At 70.7% G+C, this 21,938-nt stretch overlaps 4 protein-coding genes across 9 annotated transcripts; 2 read left to right on the top strand and 2 right to left on the bottom strand.

Moving 5' to 3' along the window:
- Window positions 1–193: 193 nt before the first annotated feature.
- Window positions 194–2,471, top strand: LSMEM2 (leucine rich single-pass membrane protein 2). Of its 2 annotated transcripts, XM_072876517.1 has the most exons (4): window positions 194–342; window positions 1,526–1,666; window positions 1,756–1,959; window positions 2,043–2,351. In XM_072876517.1, the coding sequence occupies exons 1-4, from the start codon at window positions 321–323 to the stop codon at window positions 2,201–2,203; spliced, it is 528 nt and encodes a 175-aa protein (XP_072732618.1). In that variant the 5' UTR covers window positions 194–320; the 3' UTR covers window positions 2,204–2,351. The 2 variants fall into 2 exon arrangements, with proteins under 2 accessions (XP_072732618.1, XP_072732617.1); XM_072876516.1 differs by having other exon boundaries at window positions 196–342; window positions 1,756–2,471.
- IFRD2 (interferon related developmental regulator 2) lies at window positions 2,451–6,601 on the bottom strand. 3 transcript variants are annotated; one of them, XM_072876510.1, is made up of 12 exons: window positions 6,533–6,601; window positions 6,063–6,179; window positions 5,847–5,934; window positions 5,585–5,709; window positions 5,344–5,501; window positions 5,064–5,114; window positions 4,548–4,717; window positions 4,329–4,434; window positions 3,938–4,075; window positions 3,657–3,785; window positions 3,487–3,582; window positions 2,451–3,321 (listed from the first exon to the last, which is right to left on the bottom strand). In XM_072876510.1, exons 1-12 carry the CDS (start codon window positions 6,558–6,560, stop codon window positions 3,241–3,243), a joined length of 1,287 nt encoding a protein of 428 aa, XP_072732611.1. In that variant the 5' UTR covers window positions 6,561–6,601; the 3' UTR covers window positions 2,451–3,240. The 3 variants fall into 3 exon arrangements, with proteins under 3 accessions (XP_072732611.1, XP_072732612.1, XP_072732613.1); XM_072876511.1 differs by having other exon boundaries at window positions 3,690–3,785; XM_072876512.1 differs by lacking the exon at window positions 5,064–5,114.
- A 3,047-nt stretch (window positions 6,602–9,648) lies between these two features.
- Window positions 9,649–11,826, top strand: LOC140658295 (2'-5'-oligoadenylate synthase 1-like). Its single transcript, XM_072876507.1, has 6 exons — window positions 9,649–9,881; window positions 10,056–10,350; window positions 10,430–10,605; window positions 10,688–10,929; window positions 11,017–11,149; window positions 11,229–11,826. Exons 1-6 carry the CDS (start codon window positions 9,687–9,689, stop codon window positions 11,754–11,756), a joined length of 1,569 nt encoding a protein of 522 aa, XP_072732608.1. The 5' UTR covers window positions 9,649–9,686; the 3' UTR covers window positions 11,757–11,826.
- A 1,046-nt stretch (window positions 11,827–12,872) lies between these two features.
- Window positions 12,873–21,938, bottom strand: SEMA3B (semaphorin 3B). Of its 3 annotated transcripts, none has more exons than XM_072876505.1 (18): window positions 21,886–21,938; window positions 18,072–18,205; window positions 16,983–17,140; window positions 16,839–16,901; window positions 16,635–16,754; window positions 16,469–16,562; window positions 16,260–16,379; window positions 15,795–15,940; window positions 15,586–15,700; window positions 15,428–15,497; window positions 15,202–15,346; window positions 14,874–15,093; window positions 14,699–14,790; window positions 14,483–14,524; window positions 14,222–14,379; window positions 14,055–14,110; window positions 13,840–13,979; window positions 12,873–13,756 (listed from the first exon to the last, which is right to left on the bottom strand). In XM_072876505.1, exons 2-18 carry the CDS (start codon window positions 18,175–18,177, stop codon window positions 13,316–13,318), a joined length of 2,286 nt encoding a protein of 761 aa, XP_072732606.1. In that variant the 5' UTR covers window positions 18,178–18,205; window positions 21,886–21,938; the 3' UTR covers window positions 12,873–13,315. The 3 variants fall into 3 exon arrangements, with proteins under 3 accessions (XP_072732606.1, XP_072732607.1, XP_072732605.1); XM_072876506.1 differs by lacking the exon at window positions 21,886–21,938 and adding an exon at window positions 21,065–21,107; XM_072876504.1 differs by lacking the exon at window positions 21,886–21,938 and adding an exon at window positions 20,105–20,187.

The following is a 21,938-nucleotide window of genomic DNA, read 5'->3' as shown; positions in this document are numbered from 1 at the left end:
AGTTTCCCCATGTAGGCTCTGCCCTGCTGTCACCCCAATCCCACGGTGAGCTGGCAGCCCCTTTACTCTGGAAACAGAACACAGGGCACTGCCACAGGCTGCTTTCCCTTTGCCATGCTGGCACCATGCTGCCGGCAGCCCTGACCACGCTGCCAGGCCCCCCTCCCCACGGCTATTTTTATCCCCCCCCAACCGTGTTTCTCACTGTCCTATTTTAGGCGGCGCAGTTGGCGCACCAGGAACCCAGTGCCCAGCTCCCGGGGGGCCCTGCACTGCCTCGCTGCCCGCTCACGCTGCCTGGGCGCAGGGCACAGGGAGCCATGCCCAGGGAGGCTGGAGAAGGTAGGCTGGGGAGCAGGCCGGGGGCTGGCGGGGGCCCTGGCACCCCGGGGGGGACCGGGCAGCGCTGGGCCATAGGGTTGGAGCGGAGGCAGCAGCCAAACGCTGCCCTCCGCCGCGGGGGCTGCGGGGGCAGAGATGCCCGCCCGGGGAAGAAGGGGGTCCTGGAGGGCTGTGGGCACAGGGCAGCAGGGTTTGGGGAGGGGGCAGGCAGCTGGCTGGCACAGCCCCTGGCACCAAACCTACACACCCACCGTGCCCCCCAGCCGGGGGGGGGGGGCGGGGGGGAGCGGATGCAGGAGTGATGGGGGTACCTGTGGGCCAGCCCCCAGCCAAAGGCAAGGCCCTGGGAAGGGTCCGGGGGGACCCTGGGCACCAGCCAAGGCCCCCCCAGCCCCGACGCCTGCCAACCCCGCCGGCGGCACGCACCGCCCCGATGGCAGCGGCACGGCGCCACGCTGGCCTGCGACACGCTGCTGACCCCGGGAGGGACAGGGAGCGGGCACGGGGCCACCCTGCCCTGCTCCACCGTGGGCACAGCGCCGGGGCCCTGCCCGCTGCTCAAAAACGCGCAAATGCCCAGAAGAAAATCCTTTCCCTCTGCTGCAGCGTGGGCACGGTTGCTTCCCAAGGCAGTGCTGGAGCCACGCCTGCTCCCAAAAAGCCCCCCTCGCTCCCGTGCGGGATGTGCCCACCAGGACCCCCTGGCACAGCACGCACCCCGCATCTCCACCCGTGCACCCCTAAGCAGCACACGAGCACGGTGCCCGCAGGGAAAGCCGAGCCGTGCTGCGGGCTGGAGCTGGCACTGCCCTGCTCCTGCCCGCCGGCTCCCAGCTGGCCCAGGGGAGCCCCAGCCAGCCCCGCGGTGCCCGGGCTACCCGGGCCGGGGGGCTGGCACATTCCTGCCCCCAAGCCAGGGGCAGATTCCAGCCTCACTAACGAGGCTCTGGGATCGTGGCCACCGGGCGCCCGCTAACTGCTCCGATGACAGCACCGGGGCCGGGGGAGCCCCGCCAGCGCTCACCCGCCTGCGGCCGCAGGGCCGTGCCAAGGGCACACGGGCACCGGCCGGCGTCAAAGCCGGGGCCACCTCCGGGAGGGGTCCGGTCCCCGCAGGGCTGCCCGGGGCGGGCAGGGGCTGCCGGCAGGGCCCACGCTCACCCTCTGCCTCCGCTCCCCGCAGACAGCATGGGAAGGGCCGAAGGTGCCGCTCCGGCAGAGCCCGGGGACCCCGACGGCGGCGAGCCCGGAGCCATCAGCCTGCGCCCCGTGGAGTCCATCAGCGACCTGCACTGGGCCTCGGGCGGGCAGAAGGGTGCCGGGGGTGAGAGCGGGGCGGGGGGAGCCCGCGCCAGCCCCAGCCCCGACCGTGCCGGCGGCCGGGCTCTGACCGCCCCTCTCCCCTGCCCGCAGGCGACGGCCCGGCCTCCCCCCGCAGCCCGCGCCAGCCGCCGCCTCGCCCCGCGGCCCCCGCACCGCTCCTGCCCACCCTGCGCCCCGCCTCTGCCGCCAGCCCCTGCCCCTGCCTCGGCCCCGGCCACCCCCTGCTGCTGGCCCTGCTGGGGCTCCTGGCGCTGGCGAGCCTGGTCCTGGCCACGCTGGCCATCTACCTGAGTGGTACGTGGCATCGGGCGGGGCGGGGGGCCGGGGGGCCGAGGGTGGGGGGGCTTGGGGGGGGGGGCCAGGCCGCCCGTCCCCAGCGTGTCCCCGTCCTCTCCCCGCAGTCCTGCAGAGCCAGTCGGTGCGGGCGTTGGCCCAGTGGCTGCAGAGCCAGGAGGACGCTGTGCACCAGCTGCGGGCAGCCAGCGGGCAGCTCTGGGCTCGCCTCAACGCCAGTGCCGAGCCCGGCGGGCACCGCTGAGCTGCTCCCGGCCCCGCCACGGGCACCGGGCCACCGCGGGAAGGGGCACCGAAGGGCAGGAGGGGAGAGCGGGCAGCCCTACCCCCGCCCCATCCCGCTCAGACCTGACAGCGTCGCCCCACGGGGCGCAGGGGGTGGCGGGGGCAATGCTGGCCCCCACGCCAGGCTGTGAAAGGGACAGGGCTGCAAGGACCGGCACCCGCCCCAGTGACAGCCCTTCCTCTTCACAACAAGGCAGAAGGCACCCTCGAATGAGCCTTTTAATTACCTCCTGTAATCAAAGTCTTAGAAAATCACCACCATAGATACATTCCCGGGGCAGCAGGCACTCCCAGCTGGCACGGCCCCACGCCCGCCTGGGCAGCGGCCCCCAGGGCTGCACAGGCAGCACCGGGACTCGCCCGCTGTGCCACCCCCCGTAATTAGTTTCCCACAAGAGGACTATGTCATATAAAGCATTTGGCTGAAAAAGGGCTCAGAGCGGGCAGCTGGCAGGGCCGGGCAGAGCCTGCCGCCCCACGCCGCTCTGACACCACCCCTGGGTGCCAGGCCGGCTTGCGGAGGCAGGGGCTGTGTCCAGGGTGGCAGGGGGGAGCTGAGGGAGCGCCCCTGCCGCAGGCCTGGACACCAGGGCCAGCTGCCCCGCAGCCCTGCACGGCTCTGCCCTCCCACTCAGCCCTTCAGGCTATGCCAGGCCACCCCGGAACCCCCACGGGACCGGGGAGGGGAGACATGAGCCCTGCTTCCGAAAGGGGCTGCAGAAGCCCTGTGAGACCCCCCCCTCCTGCCTTGCCACACGGAGCCCCAGCCGCAGAGCAGGCACACAGCAGCACACCACCACCTCCCCCCGACTCTTCTTTATCCTTCTTCTCTTTTTTGGTTAAAAAAATAAAAGAGGGGGCAGCCCCCGGCGGGGCAGCTCCAGGCATTAAATACTCTGCTGTACATGAATAAAAGCCCGAGGGCGGGGGCACCTGCCCCTCACAGTGCTGGGTCTGCAGTCCAGGTGGGCCAGGGGCTCTGCCCCCCTCCGCCCATCACAGCACGTCCGCCCGCTTGTCCCGCACCCGGCTCCGAGCTTTCGTGCGGGCTTTGAAGGCAGCTGAGTTGTAGAGGTGCTGGGAGGGGAGGGAAGGAGAGATGGGTTAGGGAGTGCCCCTCTGCTCATCCCCCCACCAGTGCCCACCGTGCTCAGGGCTCCGCGGTCCCAGGCAGGCGCTTGGCTGGAGCCCACGGCGGCACGGGAGGGGACTGTGGGCACAAATCTGGGTGGGGACACCCACCTTCTCAAAGCGGGAGACCTTGCTGGCTTTCAGAGCAGCCGCATCCAGCACCAAGGGGGGCCCGAGGCCGAAGATCTCCCGTAGCAGCTCGTTGTTCTGCGGAAGAAGGGGACTGTCAGCACTCGCCAGCACTGGCCCAGCACCCCCTGGCATGGCTGCCCAGCCCCTACCTGGAGGTGGTGGCGGATGCCAGAGCCCAGCACCTCTTTAAAGGCTTGGTAGGTCCGCTGGCGTGCCCAGCTGTCCAGGTACATGCACTCCAGGCCAAATCGGATGGTCTCCTCCTGGTACTCCCCGCTCTGAGTGGAGAAAGAGAGGCATCAGCAATGACCTGGGCACCAGCCCTGCACATCCCCCAGCTCTCAGCAGAGAGAGGGGAATCGCCAGGCACCTGGGCAGCAGCCACACGGCCACAGGCTCGGCAGGAAAGGGCACCACCAGCCTCCGGTACCTCGATGAAGCGCAGGATGTCCCGGAAGATGGAGCGCTGCTTCCGTCTGTCTGTCTTGGCTCGGTATTTGTTACTCTCGGTAGCCAGGACCTTGAGCTGGGCACGCAGGAACTCTGTATCTTGGTGGCACAAGTCCTCCTGCCAAAAGAACAGGGGGTTTGGAGAGGACGCGGCTCCGGGCACTGCCCACCGCTGCCATCACCAGGACAGGGCTGGGGGATCACCAGGGCCAGCCCCTCTGCCTGGGCACCTGCTGGTGACGCCAGCCAGCCTGGTGCATCCCAACGCCATCGGTGCCAGCTCAGCTGGGACACGGGCAGGGTCCCAGTGCCAGCAGCTCCCTGCCACTCTGCCGCCTGCTGCCTCCTGCCACCACAGCACCCCACCATACCTCCACGTCCTGGGCCAGCTCGAAGACCAGCGCGATGGTTTCCCCGGCCAGGATGCGCAGCGCGACGCTGCTGCTGGACAGCAGCGGGGGCAGCTTCAGCCAGCGACTGAGGCAGGAAGGCAGGAGAGGAGTCAGGGGGGCCGGGCTCCACCCCAGGGGCTCCCCCCTCCGCAGCTGGCTGCCCCACACCAGCCCCTGCACCCCCCACACCCCACTCACTTGTCCAAGACGCTCTTGATGTGGGAGGGGGGGCAGATAGTGAGAAGCAGGGACCACGACTGGAGCGCGCTGCAGTGCAGAAGGCCGTGCTGGGCAGGTGCCGAGCCCCCCTCGCCCGCGCTGGGGGGGCTGAAGATGGCCTCCAAGCAGGACAGGCACGAGACTAGGTCCTGGAGGGGGGAAACCCGCCTGTCAGGCCACAGCTGCCACAAAGACACAAAAGCAAAGCCACGGACTGGGAGCTGAAGGGGACCCACCCTGCCCAGGGGCACCAGGGGCTCCCCTCAGCAGGAGGGATTCCTCCAACCGGGACACCCCATCTCTGCGAGGTGGACTTCCCCCCCCAGCTCAGCTCCACACTGCCAGGGGGAGAGGCCTGGCCTGTCACTGATGTCCCCGTGCCTCTTCCCTGGCTCAGCTCCAAGCCGCCCTGGCACCGTGGGCCGAGGGCGGGTAGCACGGCAGCCCCCGTGGTGCCCTCCGGCAGGGGTACGGACAACACCCAGGCACAGTTACCTCGAGGTCAGCAGCAGCAATGTAGCAACACATGCCCAGGGCCGTGGCACACTGGTGAGAGATGTGGGGAAAGGGCAGTCAGAGGAGGCGGCACCGGGCCAGATCCAGCGCCCAGCCAAGGGGAAGGAGAGTCAGGGTGCCCCTGCTTTACCCCACTGCTCCCCGCAGCACCCAATCCTGCTGCCCTCCCGTGACCGCAGGGGCCCCCAGAGGCACTGCCGGGGCTCTCCCCACCGCCAACGTGCCTCCCACGCCCAGGAGGAAAAGGTCCGGGCCTTACACTCTGCCGGGCGCCGGGGCTGGCCATGCTGTCTGTCAGGACGCTGATGAGCAGGGGCTTCAGGCTGCGAAACACCTCTTCCCCCTCCGGGCCGGAGCCCATCTGGAGGCAGAGAAGGGTGAGGACGGTGCCCGCCAGTGCCTGTTCCTCCCCTTTACCTGCGGGCAGCACGAGAGACCTCCCTCAGACACCGGTCACCGGCCCTGCCGCCCCCAGCCCCGGCGCCCGCCTGCGCCCAGACCTTTCTTGAGACACTTCTCCAGGGAGTCGGTGAGCGTGAGGCGACGCTCCAGCAGGAACTCGGAGAGGGTTCTGGAGGAGAAGGCCAGGCGCAGGCTCTGCAGGGCCAGCTGCCGTGTCTTGGCGCTGCGAGAGACCACGGGAGGTCATGGGGGGGGGGAGGGTGGCCCGGGACAGGGCACGTCCCTGCCCCCGGCTGGCAGCGCCGGCAGGGACAGGCAGCGTGCCCAGCGTGCGCACGGGAGGCGACGGCCGCTCCTCACCTCTTGTCCAGGAGGTTGTCCATGTGCTCCTTCAGCCTGTCCTCTGCCTCCTCCTCCTCCTGCCCTTGCTCACCCGCCGCCTCGCTCCCTGCCGGGGGACACCCACGTCACGGGGGTGCCCGCTGGGCCCACGGCTGCGGACACACGGCCACAGCACCGCCGCCGCGGCGACGGGCAGCGGGGGAGGCGGTGCAGCGGGCCCTGCCCCGGGCTCACCTGCGCCCTCCTCGCCGGGGCTGGCCCCCTCGCTGGCGCTGCTGCAGTGGCTCAGCACCTCGCTGCCGGCCTCCTCCTCGCTGGCGGGCGAGCCCGCCCGGCCGCTGCCGGGGCCACCTGCGGGGGGGTTGGCGACAGGCCGCCGTCAGCCCGGCCCCGGCCGCACGGGGGAGAGAGAGGCGGCGCGGGGGGCCGCCGAGGCGGAGCCCCGAGGCCTGTGCGGGCCATGGGGCCTGTGCGAGCCCCCGCGCCCCGCTGCCGGGAGGGCACGGCAGGGCAGGGCGGCCCCGGGCGGCCCGGCCCGGCCCGGCCCGACCCGGCCCGACCCGACCCGGCCCAGCCCGGCCCGGCGGGCCCCGCCCCCCGGCCGCGGCCCGGGCCCCCCGAGCCCTCCCGGCCCCGCCGCCCCCAGCCGCCCATCCCCGGTCCGCCGCCTTCCCGCCCTGCACCGCGCTCGGGCCCCCACTCACGGCGCGCGGCTCGGCGTGAGCGCGGCATGGCCGGCGCGCGCGGACCCCGCGCCCCTCCCCGGGCGGGAGGCCCCGCCTCTGGCCCCGCCCACGGATCCGCCCCCCCGCCCGCCCGCCCGCGCGGCCCACTGGGAGCGCCCGCCGCCATCTGCGCATGCGCCCCGCGCGGGGCCGCGGACTGCAACTCCCGGCAGGCACCGCGCGGGGGCAGCGGGCACGCGCTGCCGGGGCGGCCGGCGGTGGCCCGGGCCCGTCCCAGCCCTTGTCCCTGTGCCCGGGCCTGTCCGTCGCCACGGACCAGCCCCTGCCCTGCTGCTGGCCCTGCCCCCGTCCCTCTGCTGTACCCCTGTCCCTGCCCGTATGCCCTGCCCCCGGCCGTATGCCTGCTCCTGCCCCTGCCTGTATCTCTGCCCCTCAGCCGGCCCAAGTCCCTGTCCCTGTCCCTGTCCCTGTCCCTGTCCTGTCGCTGTTTCCACCCCTGGCCCATCACTAGCCCTGCCCATATCCCTTCTGCCCCGTCCCTGCATCTCGTTGGGAAAATCTCACTCCCTAACTATTGTACCAGTTAGTCTTCAGAGTATGAAATTGTATGAGCTTTCTTAAGATACAGATATCTATAGCTTACGTTGTATACCACATAGTTACGATTCACTAGGCATGGCTACAGGACCCCAGCTCGTTGCGAGGAGGAGGAGGAGGAGGAGGAGGAGGAGGAGAAGGAGGAAGAGGAGGAGGAGGAGAGCCCCCCCACGAAGGGCGAAGGCTACACCTGGACTCCCGAGATAAGGCCAGCACCCCAGCCCCTCCAACACCTCCTTGACACCCTCCCAGTACCTGGCCTCACAGATAAGTACCAATTCCAGGGATGCCTGGATGAGGAAAGAAGGATGATGACAACATAGAATTGCGGTGGCTTTGCAAAGCAGGTGGGAGGGGTAAGTAGGGGTTGGTCGAACCGTGCTGTACCCCAGGGTAGGAGAAGGTGTGAGAGCCATGTGTAAAACCGCATTTGGGGTACCCCGATTTGGCTGGGACGTGAATAAAGTGATGGGCCTGAATAAAGAATGACTCTCGTTGTTCTTGCCTTGGCGTCCTGGCCTCGCTCCTCGGGCCACACGGGCCAGGTGTGAAGTGCTCATGACACCTGTCCCTGCCCACAGCACTGCCCCTGCCTGTACCCCTGTCCCTGCTGCTGGTCCTGTCCCTGCCCCTGTCCCTGCCCCTGTCCCTGTCCCTCCACCTGTCTGCATACCTGCCCTTATCCCTGCTTCTGTCCTTTTCCCTGCTCCTGCCCCACTCCTGCTCCTGCCTGTATCTCTGCTTCTGTCCTTGTCCCTGCCCCTACCTGAATCCCTGCCCTCTCCCCAAATACCTGCTCCTGTCCCCATTTCTGCCCCTGTCCCTGTCGCTGTACCTGCCCCTAACACTGCCCATATCCCTGTCGCTGCCTCTACCCCTGCCCCTGCCCACGCCGCTGCCGTATCCCTGCCCCTGCCTGTATTCCTGCCCCAGTCCCTGCCCCATTGTCACCTGACACTAAGGGGACACCCGTCCCTGCTCCTGCCCACATCCCTGCCCTGGCCATGTCGCTGCTCCTGCCTGTACCCCTGCCCCTGCCCCATCTCTACCCCTGTCCCTGTCCCTGTCCCGCCGCTTTCCCTGTGCCAGCCCCGGTCACGGGGACTGCCCCCATCTCTGCCACTTGCCCTGTCGCTGCCCATCTCCCTCTCCCTGCCCATACCCTTACCCCTGTCCCTGACCCCGACCGCACCCCACGCTCATCCCCATCCTTACGCGTGTCCCTGCCCTGCTGCTGCCCCGTCCCTGTCCCCGTCCCTGCCCCTTCCTGCCTCCTCTCCCTACCCGCTGCCCCTTCCCGCTCCTGCCCCTACTCCCTACCCCTTTCCTCTTCTTGCTCTTGCCTGCCCCTGCCCTGCCCGCTACTCCTGCCTGCCTGCGGCCCCTGCCCGTCCTCCTGTCCCTGCCCGCCCCTGCCCTGGCTTCCCAGGCCTGACTTTCGGTTTTTCGGTTCTTCCCAGTTTCCCGGGCTGACCCAGCGCAGGCGAGCGGGACTGCCCGTGGGCACCCATCCCGCGGCACCCAGGCTGCCCACGGCCCCGCGTGGGGGATGGGAGGCAGCGGGGGGCGGGGGGGGGCAGAGCCGCCGCGGCGGCCCCTTCGCAGTTTCATTTTCCAGCCGGCGGAGGCGAAAACCGAAACTGAAGCAGAAACAGAAACTCCCGTTTCCCGGCTCCGCCGCAGCCGGCGCTTAAGGCAGCGCGGGCAGCAGCGTCCTGCCCGTACCGCCTGCCGCTGCCGGGGGCACCGGGGCTCCGGTGAGGCTGGCACCAGCCACGTCCCGCTGCCGGGGGGCACCAGGGCCCCCGGTGGCACTGGCACCGGCTGCATCTCATTGCCTGCAGTGGTACCAGGGCCTCTGGTGATGCCAGCGCCAGCCACGTCCCATCGCCTGCCGTGACACCAGGACCTCCCGTGGCACTGGTCACATCCTGTAGTCTGTGGTAATGCCAGGGCCTCTGGTGGCACTGGCACCCGCCACGTCCCATTGCCTGCGGTGACACCATGCCACCAGCACGAGCCATGTCCCAGCACTGGCTGTGCCCCAGCCCGGACACTTCAGCCCCCGGCGCGGGCACAGGCAGGCGCTGGTGCAGGCAGGGGACTCCCAGCCCCCGGGAGGGGCCTGGCGCAGGGTCCCCGTGGTGGGACTCTGCCTCCTGCCAGCTGGGCACCCAGGGGAGACCCTGTGCCACCGAGGACACCCCGGGCCACGAGGTTCTGCAGCACCCCAGACCCGGCCTGCAGGCAGCTGCCTGCGCTGCCAGCACCGCCGCCGCTGCTGCCCCTCAACCGGACGCCGGAGTGATGGCGGTGCCGCGCAGCCCCTCCTGCCCCCTCCCAGCCCCCGCGGCGGTGGCACCGGGGACACCCGGAAGACCCCGTGGGCAGGAGCCCCCCGGGGAGCCGGGGCCGGGGAGAGGCGAAGCCCCGGGGCCGGGGCCACCTTAACTTCCCAGCGGTGACGCCATCGGGGAGGTGGCCTGGGAAGGTTTAAAAGCTGCTGCAGGCAGGAGCAGGCAGAGGGGAGGCTGCAAGGCAGGAGCGGGCAGAGGGAGGGACCACAGCCGGCAGGATGAATACGGCGCCGGTGACACCCACGAACGGGCTGACGACAGTGGCCGCCAACAAGCTGGATGGCTGGATCGCGGAGGTCCTGCAGCCCAGCACGGCTTTCTCCAAGCAGGTGAAGCAGACGGTGAAGCAGATCTGCGACTTCCTGAAGGAGGACTGCTTCGAGCCCAACATCCACGTCCACAAGACCGTCAAGGTGAGTGCTGTCCGGCTCGGGGGCCAGCCGACATCCCTGCTGCCACCCTTCCCTCTGTCCTGCTGCTCCAGCTCCTGCCCTGCCTCAGTTTCCCCTGGCAGCTCCAGGAATGGTGACAGGCAGTCCCCGTGCCAAGGGGCAGTGGTGCTGAGCGGGCAGGGTATCTCTCTACAGGGCGGCTCGGCGGGCAAGGGCACAGCCCTGCAGAATAACTCCGATGCCGACGTGGTGCTCTTCCTCAGCTACTTCTCCAGCTACCAGCAGCAGAAGGAGGAGAGAAGGCATATCCTGGATTTGATCAAGAAGAGGCTGCGTGCCTGCAGGCAGAGACTGACATTCACTGTGAACATCAGCGAGCCCCGGTACAAGGGTCCCGGCAATACGCCACGTTCCCTCAGCCTCACCCTCTACTCCAAGGAGACCTTGGAGTCCATCGAGGTGGACATTCTGCCCGCCTATGATGCCTTGGGTAAGGGGTGCAAGCTGGCGTGGGGCCAGGCTGGGGTGTCAGCGCCGGGATGGTTCTCACCCTCCTTCTCGCCCCACAGGGCAGGTGAGTGGGGTTGCCCCGCCAGATGCGACTGTGTATGTGGGGCTCCTGAACGCCAGCAGTGACCCTGGGGAGTTCTCCCCCTGCTTCACCGAGCTGCAGAAGAAGTTTGTGAAGCGTTGCCCCGCCAAGCTGAAGAACCTCCTGCGCCTGGTCAAGCACTGGTACAAGGAGGTGAGGGGCTGCCCGGCCTCCCCGGCACCCACTGGGCACCTGCCCCGGTCAGCTCTCACCCCCATCCCTGTCTTCTCCCCAGCTGCTGAAGCCACAGTACCCCACTGCGGACCTGCCCCCCAAGTATGCCCTGGAGCTGCTGACCATCTACGCCTGGGAGGAGGGCACGCGCTCCTGCGAGTCCTTCAACATGGCCGAGGGCTTCCGTACTGTGCTGGAACTGCTGTGCCGGTACCGGGAGATCTGCATCTACTGGGAGATGTACTACTCGCTCCAGCACAGCCAGATTGGTGCCCATGTGAAGAAGCTGCTCTGCAGTCCCTGGTGAGGACCGTGCCCGGTGGGACCTGTGCCACCCACCCTGTGGCGCTGCCCGGGGCTGACGGCAGCGCCCACCCTCTGTGTTCACAGCCCCATCATCCTGGACCCTGCCGACCCCACGGGGATCCTGGGCCAAGGCAAGAATTGGGGCCTGGTGGCGCAGGAAGCTGCCAGACACCGTTCACTGCCCTGCGTCCATGCCGCCCAGGCCTGGGACGTGCAGGTAAGGCTGCCTGTGCCTGCGGGCATCGCGGACCCCCTGCCCCTGCTGGCTGTGCCCACCCACTCTCCTGTCCCCGCAGCCGGCCCGGCCCGTGACGATTGAGGTGAAGCAGCTGGTGGGCACCCGCTTCAGCAAGACCGTCAGCCCGGCCACCACCATCTGGCAGCTGAAGGAGGAGATTGAGCGAGTGTGGGGCATCCCCTGGTACAGGCAGCGCCTGGTGCAGCAGGAGCCAAGCAGGAGCACCCTCATCCTGCAGGACAACAAGACCCTGGCCAGCCACGGCATCTTCTACAGCACCACGCTGATGCTGCTGCAGACCGAGCCCCAGGAGATGGAGGTCTTCGTGAAGAACGACAAGAACCAGACCACCACCTACACAGTGAAGCCCACTGACACCGTCAGGCAGCTGAAGGAGAAGATCCACAGCCAGTGGGGCCCTCCTGCCGACCAGCAGCGCCTGACGTACGGCTCCAGGGAGCTGGAGGACAAGCACACACTGGCGCACTACAAGGTCCAGCCCAGGACCACCATCTACATGCTCCTGCAGCTCCGGGGGGGCGTGGGCCCCCAGCACCCCCAGTTCCCTGCCTGCTCCCCCTCCTGAGCATCGCCCCTGGCACCAGCTCACGCCCCTGCACCGTCCCTGTCGTGCTCAAATAAACGCCTTGGCAGATCCCTGGGCTGCTTGCTGAGTTGGGGACAGTGGTCAAGGGGGGACCCCACTGGGATGAGGGGGGATCTCAATGCCACCGGCTGCATGGACAGCACAGGGACACATGGGTGCAGAGCAGCAGTGCTGCCCGAGCCCGGGGTGCCCGGTGGGGTCGGGGTGCCAGCCCAGTGCCAGATGGATCTCGGGGGAAGAAAACAGCTCCATCCTCTGCCTCCCCCCTGCCTGCAGCAGCTTTTAAGCCTTCCTGGGCCACCACACCGATCACTGCCGGGCAGTTAAGGTGGCGCCGGCCCCGGGGCTTTGCCTCTACCCAGCCCTGTCTCCCCAGAGGCTCCTGCCCAGGGTCTCCCCTGGGTGCCCAGCTGGCAGGAGGCAGAGTCGCACCACGGGGACCCTGCGCCAGGCCCCTCCCGGGGGCTGGGAGTCCCCTGCCTGCACCAGCGCCTGCCTGTGCCGGCGCCGGGGGCTGAAGTGTCCGGGCTGGGGCACAGCCAGTGCTGGGACATGGCTCGTGCTGGTGGCACCGGGGGGGAGGGCGCTGATGTCACCCCAGGCAATGGGACATGGCTGGTGCCAGTGTCCCTGGGGGTCCCGGTGCCACCGCAGGCAACGGGAGGCGGCAGACGCGAGGTCCCGTCACTGCCTTAAGTGCTGGGCTGGTGGCACTGGGGAAACGCCGAGTCGAGTTTCGGTTTTCACTTTCCAGAAACGAAAGCGTGGGGGTCTGTAAGCCTGGGGGGACCGCTTCGGGACTTGGCGATGTCCCCACAGGACGTGGCTCCCCCCAGCCCCCCGGGTGCTGCCGAGCACCCCAACCCTCTTGGCTCAAGGTACCAGCGGGGCTTCCCGCTTCCCGCTGTAGGGCACCAGCCCACCCACCCCGAGTGCTCTCTGGGGCAGACGCGGGACCCTGGGCTGAATCCTCCGCTTTATTGTGCTCAATTAGTACAAGCCCCCCCACGCCACTGCTCCGCACCCGGGGTACTGGGCACCACCTCTGTGGCTCCCCACAACTCCCCTCCCAGGCACCCCTTCTCCTGCCGGGCCCCCCGCGTCCCGCCAGCGCCCATCCTGCCCCTCTGGGGTCCCGCTCCCACCCGCAGCCCCCCGGGAGCTGAGGGTGGCCCTGCTGCCCCGTCCCGCCACAGTGCCATGCCCGGGGGGGCACAGCCTGGCCCTGCCGCCCCCCCGCTGGGGCAGGTTTACATTCATCCGTAACAGTCGTTAATAAATATTTCGGTGACTCTGCGGTGCTGGCAGTTGGCTGGGTCACCCCACTCATGCTGGAGCTGGTGGCACAGGTGGCCAGTGGCCCCTCGGTGGGGTTGGTCAGCCTGCCCGCCCTCCTGGCCCCAGAGCTGCAGCCCCCCGACACTGCCCATGCCCAGCTCCGGTGCTGCCGGCGAGGCGGCCGAGGCCGGTGGGGGGCTTTGCCCCTGCCCGCGGCCCCGCTCCTAGGCAGAGCCCGGCACCCGGGGCTGGCCCCGGGGTCACCAGGGGGACGCGCTTCGGGGTCCCCGCTCGGCCCGCGGCCCCTCGTGGGTGCGCCGGCGGCGGGCTTTGCGCGGCTCCTCGCCCTGCCCGCGACCAGGGGGTCCGGCGTAGGCGCGGGGGGGTGGCGGGGGTCTCCCCCGGCTCCAGAGCCGCTGGCAGACCCTGTCCGCGGCCCCCAGTGGCGGGCGCTCCACCAGCTGGAGGAAGTCCCGGTACCAGACCTTGCGGCCGGGGGGCCCGGCGGCGAGCTGGGGGTCACCGGCGGGGGCCATGCCCACCGCCTGCCGGGCACCGATCACCTCCAGGGAGAGCCGCAGCAGGGGCTGGGTGAAGCTGTGCTCGGTGGCGTGGCAGAGGTAGAGGCCGGCGTCGGCGCGCTGCACGCTGCGCAGCAGGACGCCCCGCTCAGTCCGCACCACCCGCTCATCCATCTGCACCTGTGGCACCCACGGGGACAGGCAGTCAGCCGGGCATGGCACGGCATGGCCCTGCCGGCGGCACCCGGCTGGGGAGAGCCTACCTCTCGCTGGGGGTCATCCGGGGTGCGCTGGTATGTCCAGAGGACGCGGGCTTGGAGGGACTTGGGGACGCACTCCAGGAAGGCGGTGCTGCCCTCCACCCCATAGAGCTGCTTCTGGGGCACGCTGCCCCGGCGGGGGTCTGGGGGGACACGGCCTGGCTGTCAGCCCCCCGCCCCGGCAGGGCTGACCCCCCCCCGGCTGGGTCCCAGCTCACCTTCGGAGCAGAGCACATTGGGGTCACCGTTGCGGACGTCCTGCCGGCGGAAACGCCTGTGGGAAGGTGGCAGAGGAGTGGGGGCTGCGGCAGCAGGACCTGCGCCTCTCACCGTGGCCTCGGGGCAAGCCGGCCGCCCCAGCGCCGCGCCCCGGTACATCACCTACCTCTTAGTGTTGGGCACATAGCGGGTGCAGGTGGTGCCATCCCAGGCGCAGTACGGGTCCCGGGCCAGGCAGCACTCAGCGCAGGCTTTGCCGTAGGCGCTGCAGCGGTGCAGGGGCAGCTGGGCCAGCGCCGTGGCTGAGCCGGCGTAGAGCTGTTGCTGGGGGGGGCGCGGAGAGCAGAGCTGAGCACCCCAGCGCCGTGGCACTAGGCCGGGCAGAGCCACGGCGGGACACGGGGACCCACCCGGGGTGCCGCCTTACCCGCTTGGAGGACAGCTGCAGGCTGGTGATGGGGGAGGCATCCTGCAGGCAGAGTGCAGGCAGGAGTTAGGGCGTGCGGGGCGACCCAGACGTCCAGGCTGCTGGCTCCCACATCCCGGCAGCTGGAGTACCCCGGCATGTCCAGGAGCGCAGGCAGCACAAGGGGGTGCTGGGGTGGGGGGGCCGACTAGGGGGGCACAGAGCCCCCCCCCTCACCTGGAAGACCTGCAGCTCCTCCAGCAGCAGCGGCTCCATGCGGTGCCAGCTCTCCTTGGGCACCGAGACGACCTTCAGCACCGTGCCCACGTCTGCGAGCAGGGAGGGGTGAGGCCAGGGGTCCCAGCCCCGGTGTCCCCCAGCTCTCCCCCCCTGCCCCAGGGTCACCACATGCCTGTGCCAATGAAGAGGACGTCGTAGTGGCCATCAGCGGCGGTGACGCGGTCCACGGCGATGCGGGTGAAGGTGTAGGGCACGGCGGCTTGCAGGAAGAGGGGGCGCTGGCCGTGGGGCAGCACCGGGTTGTACATCAGTGGGTGGTGCCGGGCAAACTGGATCACCTCATCCGGGAAGTCCTTGGTGGAGCTGAAGGTGCCGAAAGTTTTGCTGGGACACTGCGGGGAGACGGCACTGGCTGGGTGGGGTCTTGCTCCCCACGGCCCCCACCCTGGATACCGGCATCCCACCAGCGGCACCAGATGGGATGCTCCTGTGCCACGTACCATGCCTGGGCGGGGGTACGGCACGCGCCCCTGGTACGACACCCACTGGTAGTTGGGACCCTCCTTGTGCGCAAAGGGGCCCAGGAAAGCCCGGCGGATGTCAGCCATGGTGTAGACGCAGACGGCCGAGCCCTGGAAAACGGAGCTGGTGGGAGAGAGAGGGGATGACGTGAGGGGCGAGGGGGGCACCACCAGGCTCGGGGGGTGGCGGGGAGGGGGGCTCGACCTGGCGGTGGAGAAGACAGCGTAGACCAGGGGGTTGCGCTTGTCCCTTGTCTGCAGCAGGAAGACGTCCCCTGCAAGCCGAGAGGGTGTCAGCGCTGCCCTAACGTGCCAGGGCCACCCGTGGGCACCCTGAGGGGCCACCCCCACCCCCCCACTCACGCAGCTCATCAAAGTGGGTGTCCGCCCCGTCGGGTCCCGGCACAGCGCAGACGAGCCGAGCCTTCAGGAAGGTTGTCCACTTGTTCACTAGGCTGCGCTGCCCACCCACGTCGTTCTGCCGGGACAGGGAGGGTAGGGACGTCAGAAGTGGTGGGTGGCACCCACGGGCACCCCCAGCCCCCAGCCTACCCACCCGCAGATGCTCTCACCCGGCATATCTGGCCGATGCGGGCAAAGCTGGTCTTGCCCAGCCCCTGCTGCCGCTCCACCGCCGTCTCACGGAAGAAGAAGTAGATCTTGTCGTCGTCAGGGTCCTCGCTCTCCGGCACCCAGAAAACAGCCACGAACTTGGGCTCTGGGGGCAGAGGGGTGCCGTCTCCAGTGCCCCCGCTAGCTCTGCTCCTCGGGGACCCTGGGGCACCTGCCAGGGTCCCAGGAGGGCGCAGACCCCCCCCTGCCCAGCTGCAGGGCAGAGGCAGAGTGAGGGTAGGACCCCACTGGGCACCGGGGGTCTGCGGGGGGCCACGGGGACCCCCCCGAATCACCCTCCGCAGGCAGTGGAGGATGGGGTGCGCCTGAGCCTGGAGGACTCATTGCCCCAATGCCTCCAGGGAGCAGCAATGCCACGCCAGGGTGCCGGTGGCCCCGCCGCCCTCCCGCTCCCCAGCACTGACCGTTGAGCCAGCGGGAGTCGTGCTGCTCGGTGCGGATGGAGGGACGCCGGCCCAGGCTGCGGAAGATGGTAAAGTCACGGCCCATCAGATCGGTGGCCACCCCGGAGTAGAGCTCCTCGCCTGGCAGGCACCGAGGGAATCGTTACGGGGGACCCCCCGGCACCCCCCTGCCGCACTGCCCCCTGGCACCGGGCTCCCTTCTCCCTTACCCACGAGGACGGAGGCAGCCGCATGCCGGGGGTCGTATGGGCTCTTCCCCTTGCCGTCCTCGGCGCGCCGGGGGTCCAGCTTGAAGACGGGCTCCTGGAGGGGGTAAGGATGGGAGGTGAGCGGGCGGCGGCAGCTGAAGGCCACGGTGGTGCCGGGGGGGCTCACCTCGGCGTGCTGGCCGGCCTCCACGAAGGCGCAGACGGGGTGGAAGGCGCCGGTGCCGCAGGCGTACAGGTGGGTCCGGTTGTAGGGGTGCAGGATCTTCACGAAGTTCATGCACTCGGCCTGGTGGTGGAGGGCACAGGGAGATGGCGCTGGGGCGGCCCCCCAGCACCCCTCTGGCACCCCCCGGCACCCCCCGGCACTCACGGTGATGTCCTTGCCAGCCCAGTTACACTCCTCCCTCCACTCCACAGGCGCCGGCCAGTAGATCTGCGGGGAGAGAGGGGACGCTCACAGCCCCACGACGTGCCCGGGGCCACCCCGCTGGCGTGCGTGTCCCCCCCCCGTTACCTTCCTGTCCCGCTGGCTGATGTCGTCCAGGGCCAGGGAGAGGAGGTGGTTCTGGGCGCCGGCGAAGAGGCGGCCGCGCTCCTCGTCCAGCAGCAGGGCCTCGTAGCAGCACGAGCGCTCCAGCGCGAAGAGGCGCAGCCCGTGCCGAGCCCGCAGCTCTGCCGGGACCCACCGGCACTGCTCAGCCCGGCCCCGCCGCTGCCCGGCACGCTCCCCTGCCCCGCACACACACCCCAGGGGGACCCGGGTCTGGCCATGGCCCCCCCCCCCCCCGCCATGCCACCCCCTCCCCCAAACCCGTCCCACTGGCTTGACCGGGTTCACCAACCCTGTGCCGGCCCAGCACCCATCCCCACACCGGCCTGACACCCGTCCCTGCACTACTCAGCACCCGTCCCCACACCGCCCAGCACCTCTCCCTGTGTCGGCCTGGCACCCGTCCCCACACCACCCAGCACCCATCCCCGAATCACCCAGCACCCAACCCCGAGCCAGCCCAGCACCCATCCCCGCACCACCCACCCTGGCGGCAGGCGGTGGGGGAGAAGGGGCCATTCCCTGCCCCGCGGAGCTAATCCCACCGTGGCGGGAACAAACAGCCCTTTGTCAGGCTGGGAGGAGAGTGCTCGCCAGGACCTGCCGCCGGACAAAGCCCCCTGTGCCGCGCCAGAGCCCACGGGGTGGCCGGTCGGGACGCGGCACCAGCTCCCCAGCCGGCACAGCACGGCCGGGACCGGGGAGTGCCGCCACGGTGCACCGCAGGGAGACGGGCACCTGAGCTGGCACACGCTGGGGCAGAGAGCAAAGGCCCAAGCGCAAGCACGGCCCCGAGGGCAGGCAGGTGGCCCCGGGGGGGGCTGGCATCAGGCGAGGAACCAGGCAGCCCAGGCCAGTGCCGGGCAGCCTGCGGGGAGGGCAGTGCCAGTGCCGGTGAGGCGGCAGCGCAGCGGTTCGCACCCCTCCCGCCGTGCTGCCCTCCGCCCCCCCGGGATACCCCCGTCCCCCGGGAGGATCCTGGGTGCTGACACGGCACCGGTGCACGCACGCCCGACCCCGCGTCCCCCCACCCTGCCCGCGTCCCATGCTCACCGGGGAAGGCCAGCTTGAGGCGGGGGGTGGCAGCGGGCGGGGGGCGGCCGGCGGTGGCGGCGGGGCCGCGCAGCAGGAGCAGGAGCAGGAGCAGCGTGCGGCTCATGGCTGGGGCCTGGCTGGCGGCCCCGCGGCTGGGGCAGAGAAGCGAGACTCAGCTCGGGTTACAGCCCCCTCCCTGCAGCCCCCAGACCACGATCCCTCCCCGACGCTGCTGACGGGATCCGGAGAGCCCCGAGCATCGGCATAGGGCAACCCCGGCACGGCATGAGGGGACCCCCCCCACTGGGTTTGACCCGGTGATTGTGGGGGGGACGTGGGCCAGCTGCGTCCCTCCCCGGTTTTTAAGCCCTTGTTAATCCGGCCCTGAACCAAACAGGCTCCGGGAGCAGCCCTCCAGCTCCTGCCCGAGGGGAAACTGAGGCAGCCCAGCCAAGCGGCACCTAGCCCTCCCCACGCTGGCCCAAGCCCTGCTGGCAGGAGGGCACTGGGCTCTGCCCATTCCTGCCTGCAAGCACAGAGCTGTCCTAGGGGATGGGGCGAGCACCAGGATGGTGCCAGCCGGACAGGGCACCCTGGACAGGCAGTGGGCTCCCGAGCACCAGGCAAGCTGGCCGTGGTGGGAGACACGAGGTCTCGTGCCTCAGTTTCCCCCACTTCTACAGCCCCCGCCATTTGGCCCCCGGCCCTTCTTGTACCACCCTGCGAACAGGAGCTGGGTTTGGGGGGGCTCTGGCTGAGCAGGTGCCCACATGCCCCCCAAGGGGCCCACGCTTGCGTGCCCACTACCCTCATGGGTGCCCACCATGGGGTAGGGGAAGAGCTCCTCTGGCTCCGGCACAGGCACGCTCTCCCCCAGGGAGCGGGACGCGATGGTTATCGCGAGCATCGTGCCAACATGCAGCTCCCCGCCTCGCCCGCTGGCCATGCCGCGGCAGCCCCGGGCAGCTGTGCCAGCCGGCACCTCCCCGTGCTGCATGCGAAGCACAAGCCTGGCCACGCCGGTCATCGGCCCCCAGCGCAGCCGAGGGGTTTCACCCGTGCCGCAGCCACCGGGGCCTCCCTGGGACACCGGTGACGACTGAAGCCCCACCGTGGCACTGGGGCTCGGTGCAACCGCCCCAGGTTCTGCCGCCCCGCTCAGGCATGGCGTGAGCCAGGCCGTGCTGGGTGCCGGGCCAGGGGGTCACGCGTGCGTGGCAGTGCCCGGCACAGATCTGGGCACGTCTGCCTGCTGCCCGGCACGGCCGGCCGGGGCTTGCCCTGGGCTCCTGCGGGCAGGGGCAGCCGCCTCCCGGGCTGGCAGGGTGGGGAGCGGGTCCCGGGCAGGCAGCAGGCAGCGAGTAGCGGGCAGCGGGCAGCAGGCAGGGGCCCTGGCCGGGCGCAGTGCCGCGGGGCTGGGCTGCCGGGCTGCCCGGCGGCCTGGCGCAAGGGCGGCAGGCGCTAATTGCATTTCCAGAGGTGCCGGGACGAGGCGGGGGCCCGCTGGGCTCTGCCAGCCCCCCCCCGGCTGCCGGCGAGCGAGGGCCGTGGCGGGGGGCACCGGGGGTCCTCCTGTCCTCCCGGCACCTGCCAGCACCCGCCGAGGGGCCAGGGCAGACCCCCGGGCACGGACCCCCCCACGCCGGCTGCCCCGGCCTGATGCTGGCACGGGGGTCAGGCTGAGGGGGGGCGGGCAGCAGCGGCGGCACCGGAGACCCCCGGTGCCGGCACTGGCAGACCCAGCCCCCGAGACCCCCAGTGCCAACCCCCCCCAGCCCCGCGGTGCCAGCCCCGGCACGGACCCAGCCCCCAGCCCCCCCGGTGCCAGCCCCGGCACGGAGCCAGCTCCCCAAGACCCCCGGTGCCAGCCCGGGCAGACCCAGCCCCCGGTGCCAGCCGGGACACGCACCCCGCCGCCAGCCCCCGCAGCCAGCCCGGGCGGACCCCTGACGGCAGCGCAGAGACCCCGGCCCGGGACACCCCGCCGCCCCCCGTACCGGCCCCGGGAGCCCCCCGGCCCCGGCAGCCCCCGCACCCCGCCCGGCACCCACCTGGGTCCCGGCTCGGCTCGGCCCGGCCCGGCCCCGCCCTCCGCGTCCGCCGGGAGGGAGCGGGGCGGCCCCGGCGGGGCGGGGCGGGGGGGGGCGGCGGGGGCGCGGCACGGCCCTGGGGGCACGCGCACACGCACACGCGTGCACGCGCACACTCGTGTGCAAGCACACACACAGGTGCAAACAGACGCCTGGACAAACACCCAGGCACCCTCACACCCACGCGCACGTGCAAAGACACTCGCGGGCGCTTGCACACTCACGCACGTGTGCAAACACACGCACACTCACGCGTGTGCAAACACACACACGTGTGCGAAAACAGACGTCTGCAAAACCACACACATCCAAAAACACCCAGGCACGCTCAGACACGTGCAAACGCACCCACTCACGCTCGCATGCAAGCACAAGCGTGCGAAATCACCCGGGCACGCTCACACACACTCACGCACGCACACACCCACCCGTGCTGCTTCCCCACCTGGCCCGCGGTGACACCCGCGGTGACACCCGCCGCCCCCGGGGCAGAGCGGAGCACGCCACGCCCAGCACATGCGTGGCTCAAGCACACGAGTGGCCGGGCCGCCCCGTCCCTGGGGTGGGCGGCTGCCGGCCGGGGGCTGCCTGCCGGGGCGTGGGGTGCCGGGGGGCTGTGCTGGGGCCGTGCCGGGGGGCACCAGGGGCCGTGCCGGGGGCAGCGGGGGGCCGGTCCCGCGCCCCGCTCAGCTGCAGCCCAGATGTCTGGCCCGGGCCCAGCCCGGAGCAAACAAAATTCCTCCGCTGCCTCCCATTTTCCAGCCACCGCTGCCAAGAATAGCAAGTGCCGAGTGGTGCCGGCAGCGGAGCCACGCGCGCCTCGGCGGGCAGGGCTCGGGGCGGGGGGGGGGGGGACGGACACGGGCTGCCCGGGGGGCCACCCCCTGCCTTGTCCCCCCCCGCGCCCCTGGCTGTCCCTACCTGCGGGTGCAGGAGTCCGGGAGGGCAGGTCCGGCATGAGCGAGGAGGCGGGGGGCGCAGGCAGGCAGCGGGCGCCAGCAGGCAGCGGGTGCAGCTGGGCCGGCAGTGAGTGCAGGCAGGCCGGCAGCAGGTGCAGGCAGGCCGGCAGCGGGTGCGGGCAGGCCGGCAGCAGGCGCGGGCTGGCAGCAGGTGCCGGCAGCCTGGCAGCGGGTGCAGGCAGGTCAGGTGCAGGTGCAGGTAGGCAGCTGGCGCAGACAGGCAGTGGGTTCAGCAGGCAGCGGGAGCCGTGCAGGCAGGCACAGGCAGGCCAGCAGCAGGCAGGAGGAGCCATGCCAGGCACGGTGCGCGGGCAATGCCCTTCCATCTCACTGCCGGTAACCCTCCCGCTGCCAGCCCGGGCGCACCGGCAGGCTGGCGGCACCCTCTGCCCCAGCACTGCAGCCCATTCCCCTCCCGGCTGCGCTGCGGTGCCAAGCACCAGCCCAGCGTCACGGGCGGTGAGGGCGACGGGGACGGCGAGGGGACGGGTGGCAGGGGAGCTGCTGGCACCGGTACGGCAGGGTTTACGCTGCTGCCAGACTTTGCCCGGGCGCCGTGGCGGGACTTTGGGCTGGGTGGCCACCACCGGGTCGGGCACGGCGTCCCTGGACACCACCACCAGCCCGCCCTGCTCAGTGGGCACCTTCCTTTGCCGTGCCAGCACCGTGCCTCAGTTTCCCGCCACCCAGCTGGGACCTTCCCACCCGGCGCCACTCCTGGCACGCGTGGCGAGGTGGCCGGCTGGCGTCTCCACCACCCCAGCCCCAGAGCCCTGCGGGCACCTTGCCGGCAGCGGCTCCGCCTGGAGAAACCATCAGGCGTCAGAAGGGCCGGG

The sequence above is a fragment of the Ciconia boyciana genome, chromosome 11, assembly GCF_034638445.1.
Source record: "Ciconia boyciana chromosome 11, ASM3463844v1, whole genome shotgun sequence".
Lineage (NCBI taxonomy): Eukaryota > Metazoa > Chordata > Aves > Ciconiiformes > Ciconiidae > Ciconia > Ciconia boyciana.
The sequence above is the reverse complement of the archived record's forward strand: the minus strand, read 5'-3'. Positions and strand labels throughout refer to the sequence as shown.

Coding starts and splice junctions, on each gene's coding strand:
- LSMEM2 (XM_072876516.1), top strand. CDS start 321: ATGCCCAGGGAGGCTGGAGAAG. Junction 343..1,525: donor GCCCAGGGAGGCTGGAGAAG/GTAGGCTGGGGA, acceptor CGCTCCCCGCAG/ACAGCATGGGAAGGGCCGAA. Junction 1,667..1,755: donor CGGGCAGAAGGGTGCCGGGG/GTGAGAGCGGGG, acceptor CCCTGCCCGCAG/GCGACGGCCCGGCCTCCCCC.
- IFRD2 (XM_072876510.1), bottom strand. CDS start 6,560: ATGCCGCGCTCACGCCGAGCCGCGCGCC. Junction 6,180..6,532: donor CTCACGCCGAGCCGCGCGCC/GTGAGTGGGGGC, acceptor ACCCCCCCGCAG/GTGGCCCCGGCAGCGGCCGG. Junction 4,076..4,328: donor AGCTGGCCCAGGACGTGGAG/GTATGGTGGGGT, acceptor TTCTTTTGGCAG/GAGGACTTGTGCCACCAAGA.
- LOC140658295 (XM_072876507.1), top strand. CDS start 9,687: ATGAATACGGCGCCGGTGACACCCACGAACGGGCTGACGACAGTGGCC. Junction 10,606..10,687: donor TCAAGCACTGGTACAAGGAG/GTGAGGGGCTGC, acceptor TCTTCTCCCCAG/CTGCTGAAGCCACAGTACCC. Junction 11,150..11,228: donor CCCAGGCCTGGGACGTGCAG/GTAAGGCTGCCT, acceptor CTGTCCCCGCAG/CCGGCCCGGCCCGTGACGAT.
- SEMA3B (XM_072876505.1), bottom strand. CDS start 18,177: ATGAGCCGCACGCTGCTCCTGCTCCTGCTCCTGCTGCGCGGCCCCGCC. Junction 16,380..16,468: donor GGCTGCCTCCGTCCTCGTGG/GTAAGGGAGAAG, acceptor GGTGCCTGCCAG/GCGAGGAGCTCTACTCCGGG. Junction 15,941..16,259: donor CGACTCCCGCTGGCTCAACG/GTCAGTGCTGGG, acceptor CTCTGCCCCCAG/AGCCCAAGTTCGTGGCTGTT.